Source organism: Ochotona princeps, chromosome 11, assembly GCF_030435755.1.
Source record: "Ochotona princeps isolate mOchPri1 chromosome 11, mOchPri1.hap1, whole genome shotgun sequence".
NCBI classification, from domain to species: Eukaryota; Metazoa; Chordata; class Mammalia; order Lagomorpha; family Ochotonidae; genus Ochotona; species Ochotona princeps.
The window spans coordinates 40586696-40601396 of NC_080842.1; the positions used below are offsets into that span (position 1 = coordinate 40586696).

Below are 14701 nucleotides of genomic sequence, written 5' to 3' on the forward strand. Positions count from 1 at the left end.
GACTTAGTGGGTTAGGAATTGCTCATTCTGGCTCACCTACAGGTGGTTTTAGAACGGCTCTGCATTATTTTCCTGGTGCCCTCCAGTGCCAGTGTAAGAGAAAGGAGAGGAGGAGTAGTCTGTGTGCCTGCTGACAACAGGTATGTGTGTGTGTCACCAAAGATCTGTGTTCCCAGGACACAAAAGGTAAACATGAAATGCTGCTCTGTGAAATGATTAAAACTGAGTGAACAAGGGATGGGGATACAGCTACTTGAGCTTTAGAAAACACTCCGAGTACAGATGCTGGATGTAGCCTTGGGTGAGGGCACACCTCTCTGGCCTGGTTCTCTGCTGCCCATCTCTAGGACTGAGCTGGGGCTCGCTCCACACTAGTTGATTCTTTGTACCTTACTTCAGATTCAGTGGTGAGCAGTGTTACTGGACTATTACGTGTTGTCTACTTTCCTGTCCATGATGTGAGGCAGCAAGAGCACTCAGTTTTCCTCATGGCTGGACCAGGGGCCACAGGGGAAAGTCTGCCACTGTAAGATGTTGTCAGTGTTGGTGGCTGACTGTTGATAATGTCACTGTAGTTTCAAAAAGCCCGCTCCTGCCTCACAGGACAAGTGTGAGGACCGACAGCTTCACACTGTCCAGGGAGCAGAGTAAGAGTTGTGTCTACCTGAAAAGCAATGATCTGAGGCCAGCACGGTGTAGTGAGTAAAGCTGCTGCTTGTGGTGACAGCATCCTGAATGGGTGCTGGTTCGAGTCCAGGATGCTCTACTTCCAATCCAGCTCCCTGCTAATGGCCTGTGACAGCAGCAGAGGATGGCCCATCCTGTGACTGAGAAGCACACCCCTGTTTCTTGTGTAGCACCTGTTCCCTGATATTCAAACATGATGTCAACGACAGGTAAGGTGAAAGCCATGTATTGGCTATGTATACCCTACTATGTATACCTTAGTTTCCCCCCCTTTTTTTTTTAGATTTTCATTTTATTTTTACTGCAAAGTCAGATATATAGAGAGGAGGAGAGACAGAGAGGAAGACTGTTCATCCATTTATTCACTCCCCAAGTGACCGCAACGGTTGGAGCTGAGCTGATCTGATCCAAAGCCAGAAGCCAGCTCTTCCGGGTCTCCCATGCGGGTGCAGTGTCCCAAATCTGTCCTCAACTGCTTTCCCAGGCCAGAAGCAGGGAGCTGGATGGGAAGCGGGGTCGCCGGTTTTAGGATGATTTGTTGTGAAACAAAAGGCATCTAATACATCACTCTGAAGAAAGATTCGTTGTAGACAAAGTAAGTTTAATGGCGCCGTTTTGTGAGCAGTGCATGAGCTGGGGGCGCTCGGAAAGAAGACACTGAGCTCATCTTGTGGCAGCCGCATGGGCCTTGGGCCTGAACTACCATGGCGGGCTCAGTGCAGACCTCCCAATTCGGACTTTTAAAAAACAGACTCAAAAATCTGAGTTAGAAGCCTGTACTATTTTTAAATTTTTTCAATGACCATTTAATGATTCCTCAAGTTTGAGTAGAAATATTTCTAAACATCAGTCCCGAGCAGCTGGGCATTTCTAGCAACAGGTGCCTGTCTATGGGTGAGCCCAGGGTCCTCAGGAAGCTGCGGCCATTTCTTTGGCTCTCCTGGCCAGCTGGGCTTGCATACACACATCTGAACCTTACAGTTAATCGTTCCTGCTCTCCCCTGGGCCATGGGAAAGCCACCTCACAGTTTATTGGCTCTAAGGAAGGCTATTTTTCTGCCACCAAATAGGTGGTAATGACTTGATTAAAATCTCCATGATTTCTAAATTACCCCCTGCCTTTCAGCTGTTTGCTGACTCATCTGTCTTTTCCATCAGTTTTTCTCTTTGGTAACCATCCCTGAAGGTCTCAATCTCCTGGGCTTTCTGACCAAGCCCTTGGAAAAAAGTCAGAATTTGACCGATCCCAAGTGCCTCCTGTAGACAATACTAAGGCATTTATATAACTTGTAGCTGCTGCTGAGCTCTGTTTCACAATGCTTTTTTAGTTTTTCAGTAGGCTTTTATTTGGAAGAGTTAGAAGGAAAGAGATCTTCTGTCCACTAGTTCATTCTCCAGATGGCTGCATCAGCCAGGACCTTCAGCAGGGTCTCCTCTATGATTAAATGGGCCCAGGTACTTGGGCCATGTTCTGCTTTTCCCAGGCTGTAAGCAAGGAGCTGGATTGGAAGTGAAGTGGCCAGGACTTGAACTGGCACCTAGTAGGTTTTAAAAATTTAACTTGATCCTATTACAGGTTTCATTAGAAAAGATGTTTGGGTGGGGGGCCTGGCGTGGTAACCTGGTGGCTAAATCCCTCACCTTGGATGCCCAGGATTCCATATGTGCACTGGTTCATGTCCCGGCTGCTTCACTTTCCACCCAGCTCCCTGCTTGTGGCCTGGGAAAGCAAGAAGAGATGGCCCAAAGCCTTGGGATCGGGCACTCACACAGGCGACTTGGGTGAAGCTCAAGGCTCCTGGCTTTGGATTGGCTCAGCCTGGCTCCAGCTCTGGCTGTTGCGACTACTTGGGAGTGAACCAGCAGACAGAAGATATTTCTGTTTCCTCTTCTCTCTGTAAATCTGCCTTTCCAACTAAAATAGCTAAATCTTTTTTATAAAGTCTGAGGGTTGGCTCTTTGGTATAATGGTTCAAGCCTCTGCCTTAGGTGCCAGCATCCCATGAAGGTCCCAGTTCAAGTCCCTGCTACTCTACTTCCCATCCCTGTGGCCTGGGAAAGCAGCGGAGGATGGTTCAAATACATGGGCCCCCGCACCTATGTGGGAGACTCAGAAGAAGCTCCAGGTTCCTGGTTTCAGATCAGCTCAGCTCTGGCCACTTAGAGAGGTTTTCCATCCATTGGTTCACTCCCTGTCTTTCCTCTCTGTTTTTTTCTAATTCTAAATCATAGCATATATTATAGATTCATTAGAATATGCACACTTCTATAAAAATGTTTATTAACAAAATGGGCCACAGTAGAAAAGATTTATGAAGATTCCCATTGCTAACTTGGGGGATTATAGGAAAGGAAACAGAATTAATCAAAGACCGGTTCTGCTGTGTGAAGCTAGTAGGCCCTGAACACACAGCGAGAGTAGGTGGCATCTTTGTACTTCCTCCCTCACCCCCACTGCTGGGGAGAGCTGCTGCTGACAGCTGCAAGGAGGTCAGGGCTGAAGGAAGCAGATTGAAAGCTCCCAGGGAACATTCCTGACACAGTGCTAGGCAAGCTGACCAGCAGACCCAGGCCCTCACTCCAGATGGCTGACTAGAGTTACCTTTGTTCACTGATCCAAAGGACACTGCAGACAGCAGCCTACACCCTGCTCCTGCTGGCCTGGGCTGGGCGGCCACGCCAAGGGCTGTAAGAAGTGGCTCCTTTGTCCCACTCAGAACTTCTGTAAGAACTTGAGGACAAGGTCCCTCAGTCGTACCCTGAGCATCTCATCGTTGTCACAGATGATATGGGTTGAATCTTCTTCTATATGGATAAGCGTCTCGGCTTCCTGGAGCAGGACGATGTGGCCCTTAGCTGTGTCTTCCACCTTGATGTCACTGAAGCCATGCTGCTCCGGGAGAAAAGAAAAGGATGGGCTGACAGGCACGGGAAAGCAAGAGCAGCTGGAAGAGGCATCATTGCAGGATTGCACCTGCTGGTTCTAAAAATGAGCATGTTGGATTTTCCTCAACTTCCTGCTACTAGCTACAGGGCCTATACAGTAATACAACTCAGTTTGACAGAATGTCCCCAATAATGCAAGATCTCATGCTAGACACTAACAGAATTCCCACAACCTGCCTGGACTGCTGCAATTCCTGCAGGGGTTCATGCAAGCCCATGAGGTCTGGAGTCAGGGACAAGAGGGCCATTCCCCGGCCCTGAGCACCACGCTCATGAGCCACTCAGAACTCCTGTGAAAATGCCACTGCTCATACTTCTCTGCATGGGAGCCTGGAGTTAGTGGATGAGGCTTCACAGCAAATATTTACTGCTGATGGGGTAATTTTCTTAAAATGAGACAAAGGTGAAGATATGCTGGGAAGAAGTAGCCTAACAGGGCCACAGACCAGGTAGAAAGCCTTGCTGTTGGGAAGCTGCCTGCCCATATGAAGGCCCTGTGTGCTCTGGGCAAGTACTGACATTCTTGCCACAGGAAGACGAGGAGTTTCCAAAGTCAGGACCTAGAGACCAAGGGCCAGAGGAGCCCAGCAGAGGACTAATAAAGGTCTTTCTGGCAAAGCAGGTTGTTTCTTAAAAAGGATCCAGGCTTGCGGTCCACTAATAGGGGCCAGGAGCCCTGGCAGGTTGCGAGGAGGGCAGAGCGAAGACGCTCATCTGCGGTGCCTGTAGCCGGGTTGTAATGGCTTTTTGCAAGAACTGCAGCTAACAAACAGTACTATCTTAGGGCCACTTCCTTCTCCTTCCTATCAAGATTCTCTAACATTAGGATTAAAGTCCTGGGACTGAAGCTAGAATCACAAAACCTTTAAGGTTGGATTTTTGCATTTCCGTAAGTCAGGAAATCCCTTCTCTGGGAGAAGCAGCCATGGGGTGGCCCAAAGAGAAGGGCAGGACCAGTGTCCTCCCAGGCAGTGCTGCTTTCCCGAGCCAGCAGGGAGCTGCGGGAAGCTTCTTCCAGATTCCCTGCCAACCCAGCTCTCCTTGGACAGCAGGGACTCTTGGGAAGGTGAGGAACTGTCAGGACAGAATATGGATCCTGGCTTTCCCTACTATACTCCCTATATCACATTTAGGCTTTTTAAGGAAGTCTATTCTTCCTGCAGGAAATGGGGTTGGGGGAGCAGCCTCCCTGCTGCGTAGGACAGAATGGAGGGGCTGGTGGAGAGAACCAATCGGCAAGCCCCAGGAGAGGGACAGCATGTCCTTGGGTGCAAGTCCTCGCACCCCTTGCCCAGCAGGACCCTGGGCCAGGCAGATGTCACAGGGCAGCAGCTTGGACAGCAGACACTTAAAGAAGGTGACGATGAGCAAGGGGAAGGCAGGCTTCCTTTCATGTGGTGTGGAAGGGCTGGCTGGGCATGCTCACCTTCTCCAGGGTCTGCACGAACTGCTCCACGGGGATGGAGCCGCTCAACAGAGGCTTCACAACTTGGCAGTCTGGCACATCTTCCGTTAGCCGCTTCCTCTTCTTACCGCCTGGGGGCTGCGCAGGCCGGGGTGGGGGCTGCAGCAGGATGGAAACACGGTTCTGAGATTGGGGGATTTGGCGGGCCACCATGAGCTGGCATCAGTCTAGCCAGCCAGGTCTGGGGAGCGGCTTGTGTGCCAGTGCTGTCCTGGGTGTAGGGGCACACTGCAGTTCTCTCGGCCCTGTGGGTCCCTCTTGGCTCCCACCTGCTGCCCCCACCCGGTACCTGGAGAACGTGCTTGTTATCTTTCGTGTGCAGCACAGCCGAGACGGTTGCCAAGGAAATGCCAGGCTTGATCTCCATGGGCACCAGGGAGTCTGCGAGCTGAAATCAAAAAGTTGGGGGTTCAGGTGGGATGGTCCCAAGTGGGAGGGAAGGCGATGCTGATGCAAGGGTTCCAAAGTCAAGTGCCCTGAGGCCACCTGGGACTTCAGCCCTTCCCGTCCCAGAGGAGATCCAAGCTGGCGACAGAGGTGGGTCGCGTCCCTCACCTCCTGGTGGCGTGTGCCTGCCCAGCCTGGGGGGCTGTGCCTCTCACGATTAATGTAATTCATTTTTTTACTCTGAAATTTTAAGGGAAAAAGTTAAACTTGAACAAATTGATAAAGCACACACAACCCCTCTACCAACTGCAATAAAAACAGAAGGAAGGGAACAGGTATGTGGTACAGCACATACAGCCGCTGCCTGCAACACCAGCATCCTTTATAGGTGTCAGCTCCTGTCCTGACCTTTCCACTTCTGAGTCAGCTCCCTGCTACTGCCCTGAGAACAGCAGCGGAGGATGGCCCAAGGGTTAGGACCCCCGGACCCAGGTGGAAGACAGGATGAAGGTCCTACTTCAGCCTGGCTATTGCAGCCATGTGGGGAGTAAACCAGCAGGTGGAAAATCTCTAAGTCCACCTTTCACATACATACAAGAATCCTAAAGAAGGAGGATAAACAGGAGACGGAGTGGCCAAACATGGCTGGAAGAGAGCAAGAACTAACTCAGCTGACCAGTCTTACCTGCAAACATCCATTTTCTGGAACTTTTATTTGGGGTTCCTGAGCTCCCAGCAGAGGCCATGAGGGCCAGCCATGTGTCACCCACACACTAGACCCTAGGTCGATGATCCCTGCCTGTCTCCCTTTTGTTAGTCACAAATCAGGACACCATCTGAACTGCCAGAGCCACCCTGCCATCTTTCACGTGGCTTTCAGCAAACTCGCCAAATTCCTTATAACTGAGATGTCACTCTAATTAGAATGGTTGTGGTCAGATAATAACAAATGTTAACAAAGCTGGGCAGAAAAGTAACTCTGACACTGCTGGTGAGCACAGGCTGTAGCTGCCTGACAACACAACAGACTTACCACATGAAGCAGCTGTCCCACTGCTGGGGATGCGTCTGCAGGAAACCAAATCAGCATGGGAAAGAAATGCCTGCCTCCCGCTTTATTATAGCATTCTTCACACAAGCCAAACTATGAAATTCAGTGCCGAATTGACAAAATGATGTACACACACAATGGAATATTGCTCAGTCATAAAAAAGAATGACATCCCAACATCCGTGTCTACTGTGTTAAATGAACTAAGCAGACAAATCCCACATTTTCTCTGTGAAAACAGAGTACTGAATTCCTTCAAAAGGTAAGTTTTTCATGTTATTCCAGAACTGAAACAAAAGCCAGAGCTTTCCCTCACTCTAAATACAAGCCAAGTGCAGCGTTTTATCCCTTCTGGCCTCTGGTACAACTCCGTCTGCCCTCCAGTGACCGGGGCCAGCACCAAGGCCCAGGGACAGCCACCCTGGGCCTAAGTGAGTTGCCAAGTCCCAGAGTCCTGGCTTGCTGCCTGGTGGCAAACACAGCCTGTTCCCAGGCCAGGCATGTGCCTTTCCTGTTGGCACCGTAGGGAGCTGGGGCCATCCTAGCAGCCCTGCCCTCAGATTTCCTACCCTGCAGGTGGAGAGATTACATCGGGACCCAGGCCACTCGGGTGTGGGTTGTATCCCAAGTGGCGTCTTCCTACTAGGCCAAACGCCATCCCTGCATTGCACTTTGAGAACGTCGGCATTCTCTAACGTTCCAACAGGGGATCAACAGATTGCAATGAGAGAGAAAGGAGAGGGCCCGTGCTCTGGAGCTCTGTGTCGCGCTGTGGAGGAGGGAGGAGAGGGACGACACAGACACACAATATTATTAACAGATAAAAAGTAAGTCTAAGAGCTTCCTGACTCATCTACCATATGCTATTTCTTGGAATGGATTCGTTTCCTTGAGGAAGAAACCTTTTATTCTAATCCAGCTACATTCAAACATATTTGAGAAACAATTCTACAATAGCTTTGATAAGGTGTGGGGGATGATGGTGTGTGGCTTAAGCTGCTGCCAGTGAGGCTGGCACTCGATGTAAGTGCACTGGTTCAAACCCTGCCTGCCCAGCCTCTGATTCAGCTCTCCGCTAACGCACCTGGGAAAGCAGCAGAAGACGGCCTAAGCACATAGGCCCCTGCTGCTCATTTTGGAAACCCAGATGGAGCCAGCCCTGATTATTGCAGGCATTTTGAGAGTGAACCAGTGGATAGACGATCTTACTGTTTTTCCCACTCCCTTTGTCACTCTTTCAATTAATAAAATAATCTTTAAAGAAATCACTCTGTTGGGGGGTAGCCATATCCTGGTTGTTAGAGGTTCTTCGAAAGCAATTCTCAATCAGTCTGGGCTGCAAGTTCAAGTTCTGCTAGACTCCCACATTGGCCATGTTTGCTTTGCTGGCAGGGCTCTCAGTGGTGTGTCCCACCCCCTCTGGGGGCCACCAGTGACCCTAGATGGGGCACTCTCATCACACTGACACCACGGACTGCAGAGGATAAGTGCTTTCTTCTGACTGTGGCAGTGTTTGGTGCTGCAGGGAAGATGTCACTTAGAACCCTACACTCCAAACCAGGGTGCTGGGTCTGTCCGAGTCCCAAGCTCACTCTAAATTCTAGCTTCCTACTCACGTGTGCCCTGGGAGGCAGCAGGTAATGGCTCAATGACTTGGGTCCTTGCCACTCATGGTGGGAGACCTCAACTTGGTTCTTGTTTCTTAGCTTTGGCCTGCACAGCCCTAGTTGTTGCCAGCAAGTGTGGAGTGAAGCAGTGAGCAGGAGCTCTGCCTCTCTCTGTCGCTTTCCTTTCAAATAAACAGCTGTTCTTTCCCTTTTCAGCTTCATGGCCAAGGTCGTTAGGATCCCCTCTTTAGGGCACCCCATCGAGGGGAAGGGGCCCCTCCTGGAAGCAAAGGACAGAACAAGGGAAACAGGAACACGTGGGTCCCAGCAGCGGTTCAGGCCCAGCGAGCTTCGGAGCACAGGCTCTCATTTGCAGTATCTCCAAGGCCTAAGACCTGATATCATCCAGGGGCAAGACAGGGCGCTGCTTCCATGCCCTGCTGAGAGGAGCTGGGCCGAAATGACAGTTGTATGTGTTCCCATTTCTTGGATTTGCTAGGAGGGCCCCTGGACCTATCATGAGCTGGAGCCGTCAGCACCTGCCACGGAGGGTATGGGCGTTTTCCTGAAGAGCATGGAGTGAGATGGAGGGAAGCTGAAGGCTTCTTCCAGCTTACAGACCACCTGCTCCCCAGGTTACGGACTTGACATTACTGAATCAGGACAAGGGACCCCCACCTGGGCTCAGAGGTGGTTTCTAAGTGTTTCTTACAGAGATGCTCTGTGGACTCTGGAGAGCATGACGTGTGTGGGACTACCAAAGCCTCGCGTCTTGTCTAGGAATGGTGCTTTTTTCCTAATGAATCTTATCATCATCTCAAGAGCAAGATAGGTTAGGGTGTTCTTTTTACAGGGGGTTTCCACTAAATGGATCAAAAGGGTTAAAACACTGTAGCAAGTCAGACTGAACTAAACAAACAAAAAAGGAGCTATTAATGTGGATTTATGTAAGCAGAAAAATCTCAACTTAAGTTGGAAGAGAACAACAAAGGGACGTCTGATGTCAGCAAGGAAGCAGAACTGTCCCCAGCTCTGCTGTGGGAGTGTCAGCTGCTGCGCTCCCTGGGGAATGGCAGCAGTATATATCCTACAATCATACATACTCAGACATTCCAAATCCTTGAAGCAGAAATCCCAATGGTGGAACATTTTCCTATGGGCGAAGATCTCTGTAAAAGACTGTTCTTGAAGTGTTACTGATAATATAGAAAAGCCAGAAGTACTAAGTCTCAACCAGTAAAGGAATAGTTAGATAATTAGATACACTTAAAACTGACCATTGTATGTGGTGGTTAAAACTGCAGCTTGTAGGGGCCAGCACTGAAGTGTAGTGAGTAGACCCACCACCTGTAATGTTGGCATCCCATATGGGTGCTGGTTCATGGAGGTTTGTCTTCTGGTTGCTCCACTCCTGAGCCAGCTCCTGCTAATGGCTGGGAAAAGCAGCAGCGGATGCCCAAGTGTTTGGGTCCCTAACCCCCATGGAGGGGCCCAGAGGAAGCTCCTGGCTTCTGCCTGGCCTGGGCCTGGCTACTGCAGTCATCAGGGGACCTTCTTGGCAGCTGGACAGTCTTTCTCTTTGTAGCTCTGAGTTTCAAATACATAAACAATCTTTTTAAAGAATTCAATGAAATGGAAGCTTCTAAAATATCCTTAATGATACAATATACTGTGGGTGAAAATGACAGTATATGAGGCATGATTCCTCTGCGTGCGCACGCGCGCACACACACACACACACACACGTGTGCGTGTGCAAAGTGAACAGACAAGGCCATGCAATAAAATCTCATCAGAAGTTACCTCGGATATTGGAAGTGGGACTTTTACTTTTGTGCTAATTCTACAGTTATGTTTACATATAATAGGTTTATATTATTTTTTAGTGAGTTAATATTTTTAAAGTATCAACAGTTATAACCCACATACACAGAAGCTCCAAAAGATTCTGATTTTCAGGGAGTCCTAAGACCAAAACATCTGGAGAACTGCTGGCCTTGGGTGTAGAAATCTAAACCTAAGCCTTTGGGCCCAGTGCTGTGGCCTAGTGGCTAAAGTCCTCACCTTGAACGTGCCAGGATCCCACATGGGAGCCAGTTCTAATTCCGGCAGCCCCGCTTCCCATCCAGCTCCCTGCTTGTGGCCTGGGAAGGCAGTCGAGGATGGCCCAAAGCCTGGGAACCCTGCACCCGCGTGGGAGACCAGGAAGGGGTTCCTGGTTCCCGGCTTCAGATCAGCACAGCACTGGCTGTTGCGCTCACTTGGTGAGTGAATCATCAGATGGAAGATCTTCATCTCTCTCCTCCTCTCTGTATATCTGACTTTGTAATAAAAAATAAATCTTTAAAATAAATAAATAAACCTAAGCCTTCAATCTAAGCCACTGGAAACTACCAGACAGAAGGGGCTGCTGTGGTGGCACAAGGTGCTAACACACCTGACAGAAGTAAGCCCATGGCACTTGGGTCGGTGCCTTTAACATTAAGAAGAGCAAAATGTGGAGAAAAAGAAAAAGTCATAAACAACATACAAACCAACCATAAAGTTAAAACTGGGGATGGTTTGTTGGTTAGCTTTACTTCTATATACAGAAACAAAACAAAACAAAAGAAAAACCAAACAAGCAAACAAAAAACCCTCAAGAAACAGAACTTGACCCTTCTTGGAGTGTGAAACCAATTTTTTCTTTCACCCATCCAAAACTTATTAACAATGCCAAATTATTGAAATAAAACAAACATTCAAGTGTAGGCCATATTCACCTAGTGGATGGGGCCGCTGGAAAGCTAAGGCAGAGAGCCCTCAGCTTAGAGTTCCTGGCGGGGGACAAAGGGGGCCTTGGCTGCACGGCAGGAGGGCAGCACTCACTGGGAGCACCTCGCTACATGAGCTTTATAGTAGTTAACATGAGAAACTAAATATCTTTCTTCTAGCTTACTGCCTAACATACAACTTTCCTTTTTTTTTTTTTTTTTTTTTTTTTTTAAGATATTTACTTGAAAGGCAGAATTACAAAGGCAGGAGGGAGAGTGGGAGGGAGAGGGAGAGGGGGAGAGAGAGAGAGAATCTTCCATCCATTACTGGTTCACTTCCATCCATTCACTAGTTCACTCTCCAAATGGCCAGAACAGTGATGCCTGGAGCTTCATGTGGGTCTCCTACATATAGGTGGCAGGGGCATCTTCTGCTACTTTCCCTGGCACATCAGGAGGGAGCTGGATTGCAGAGGAGGAGCTGGTGCTCATATGGGATGCTGGCATTGCAGGCGGCAACTTAATGTGCTATACCACCTCTGGTTCCCTGACTCTCTTTTTTTTTTAATACCCAGGTAATAAGGTTGGTAAGAAAAAAAATCATTGTTTTGAAATTATAATTTAGTCTAAGCTAATGACTTCACTACAAATAGCTTTTTAAAAAATTGTGTTCAACAGGGCCCGGCATGATAGCCTAATGGTTAAAGTTCTCGCCTTGAACATGCTGGAATCCCATACAGGTGCTGGTTCTAACCCCGGCAGCTCTACTTCCCACCCAGCTCCCTGCTTGTGGCTTGGGAAGGCAGTCGAGGACGGCCCAAAGCTTTGTGACCCTGTACTCATGCGGAGGCCCGGGGGAAGCTCCTGGCTCCTAGCTTTGGATCAGCGCAGCACCGGCTGTTGCGGCCGCTTGGGGAGTGAATCATTCTCTCTGTATATCTGCCTTTCCAATAAAAATAAAATAAATCTTAAAAAAAAATTGTGTTCAACAATCAAATTCCTTAAAGATTAACAAGTGACTGTGCAGAATGTGCCATAGAGCCTGCAGAGTGTTGCCACTGGCCTCTGCCACTGCGCCCAGGAAGCAACCTGCAGCCCAGGGGCCTCCTGCTCACCCAGTGCCCCACACCTGCAGCCCTCCATCCTGCACAGTCTCCCTGTTCGCTGGGTGCTGACAGCAGTCATAAGGCAGAGTTCCTTCCATGGAACATGAACAAGGCAGGAGTGGTTATAGAATGTGACTCATTATCTACTTTTATTTGCCATTATAAAAAAAGTATTTATTGCATTAAAAAAATTTATTAGTTTGGTTTTGAATCAATTTTATATATATTAATTATTAATTCTTGATTCCCTTATTTATTGCTTTACTGGCTAAATTTGGAAAGCCCCCGGAAGTCTAGAAACTAGGTCCCTATTGATGGTCATGAGAGTCCCTGAGTAAGTGTTGTTCAGGAGGCTAGATCACAGATCCAGGAGTTGGTGGCCACTTTGGAACCCCAAACTCCACAAAGAATCTGGGCATATTGGTTTTAACAACATATTATCCCTTTTCTTTTGTGTCTGTACAAAACATGTTCAAGTCATCTCAAGAGGTAAAAGGAAGCTAGAAATAGCCTCCACCATTTCCACTGTCAGCCGCCCAGCAGGTGATGCCCTCAGCACTCAGACAAGTCCCACACAGCCCACACGTGCTTCTGACTCCGTCCCTACTGACACAGCAGCTCAGAGCTCATGGAACTATAAATACTTCAACTGTGCTAGAATAAAACCTCAAACTTGTACTACAGTGGATATAAGTGCCACAGTCCTTTTTGGGTTGTCTGAAGCTCTGAATGAAGTGAGACTTGACTCACTCATGTGGCCCTGGAGAGACGAGGAAAACCCCTGTGCTGAGGCTCTGGCCTGTGAGTGGTCAGCTGACCACACTGCTCAACACTGACAGAAGAGGTCCTGTTAACATCACCCGAAAAATAAGAAAGCCCTGGGACGTCCACTCCTTTTCCCAGTTCATTGCATAAGGGTCTCTGGTTCATTCACATTTGACATGAAGCTAAGAGAAAAGTCATCTCTGGGTCATTTTTGACAAGTGGTTCCAGTGTCAACACTCAAGTGCAACCAGGGCAATCAGCGCAGCTCACCTCTGGCATGATTTCGATCTTCTCATACCGACGTTTGAAGGGCAAGGCCAAGACCTCGGCTCGCCGATAGGACATGGCTGGGGGCTGGCAGTCCATCATGAGGTCCATGCGATGGGACTGTGCTGGCGGTGGCTGCGTGTACTGCTCTGGACAGACCACATGCAGGGGCTGAGGAGACAATGGGGCAGGGTCAAGGGAGAAGGCGGGGACGCAGAGGAGGCTGTCGAGAAAGCAGATTCCTTCACGGACTTGGTCTTTCTGGGGGCTAAAGCTCACTACTGCCAGGCCACCAGGAACTCTGCTTGCCCAGTGAAAGGAGAGATGTGTGTGTATGTGCGCGCGTGCGTGTGCACGTGCACACACTGGGGAACAGAATGAAGACTTCAAGGAAAATCCCTGGACTGCCGGTCATCTTGATGAGTGAAGGATTTCCTGGCTTGGTTTTTAACTTTCCCACTATATTAAAGTGACTTTCCTGGTGACTTCCCGTGCTTCCTCTCAGCTGGTCTCTCAGCTCCTTAAGGGCACACCATTGTAACACTGACAGTGCATCAACTGTTGGAAGCTCCAGGCTGGCTGACAGAGTAGGAACTCTTCAAGCTCTGTGTGCTAGTGTGGTGTTCTGGTTTAAGGTTTTTTCTGGAATCTGTAGGTCAACTGGTGTTAGGCAGCGGTTGCTAGTCAAATACACAGCTCTGCATGACTGTAGATCAGAAATAGAAAGTTTTAGATTGTCATTGTGAAAGAAAAAAATTAGGAAAACAGTATTTACTTTGGTCCAATGCCGTGTAACTCAAAACTACTGTTGGCAGCCTATAGGTTGCTATATTGTTCCTGCTTTTACTTAAGAGTTTGAACCAAGCTACAAGGTTCTTAAAGAGTCAGGCTTCTCACCAGGCAAAGCTGGTTGTATCTGAAGTCCTTAGGCCTAACACTTCTCTTCTCAAACTGCCTTTTCCTTGTTTTCCTGACTTGGCTATTGTTTCAGATTTGTGACTTGAGAATCACACAGTCTGGCGACTTCTCGGGCTTCTGCTCCCAAGGTGGAGCCCAGGTGGCTTCTGGTGCTGGCACAGGGGTAGAGGGGAAGAAACAGCAGATATTCGGTTTATTGACTGGGCCTTGAAGTTACTCAGAGAGAAAACAAGCAATCAATTATTGCTCCTAGGACAGGGATGAGCACCGGGGGTGGGACTGGGGGGACACAAAATCACTCTACCTAGGCCACAAGCTGACTGCTCTTAACACACCTGCAGAAAGCTCAGCCTCCCTCCAGCAGGGCGAGCACGTTAGTAACCCCCAGAATCCATTCTCTCCCTCTTCCTGAGGCGCTTCAGCTTTCTATTTGGAGTGACCTTATACCTTGGTATAAGGGCCTCTTGTTCTGGGGTCAGAGGTCTGTGAGGAGGAGGAGGAGGAGAACCTGTAGGCCAACGGGAAAGGAGCCTTCATACCCACGTAAGGTGTGAGGAGGCCATCACACCCACATGAGAAGGCCGTCACACCCAAGACATGACCAGGTGAAGCGGTGAGAGGAAGCACCAGGGCACCGGAAACACTGAGGCCATGGGAAACCAGGAAGTCTCCCCTCACCTGTCCTCAGCTGGCTTCCTGACTGCCATGGGCCACGTGCTTTGGGCTGGGAGAGGCTGACCAGCTGAGGG

At 49.1% G+C, this 14701-nt stretch overlaps 1 protein-coding gene across 1 annotated transcript in view; it reads right to left on the reverse strand.

The window, feature by feature from the left end:
• Positions 1-2950: 2950 nt before the first annotated feature.
• INTS9 (integrator complex subunit 9) overlaps positions 2951-14701 on the reverse strand; it is a 129834-nt gene continuing 118083 nt past the window's right edge. The window contains exons 14-17 of the mRNA XM_058670073.1: positions 13038-13205; positions 5388-5486; positions 5060-5197; positions 2951-3577 (exon numbers count right to left, since the gene is read on the reverse strand). Coding sequence (XP_058526056.1) covers positions 3401-3577; positions 5060-5197; positions 5388-5486; positions 13038-13205 — 582 coding nt within the window. The 3' untranslated portion in view covers positions 2951-3400. The remainder of the gene's footprint in view (positions 3578-5059; positions 5198-5387; positions 5487-13037; positions 13206-14701) is intronic.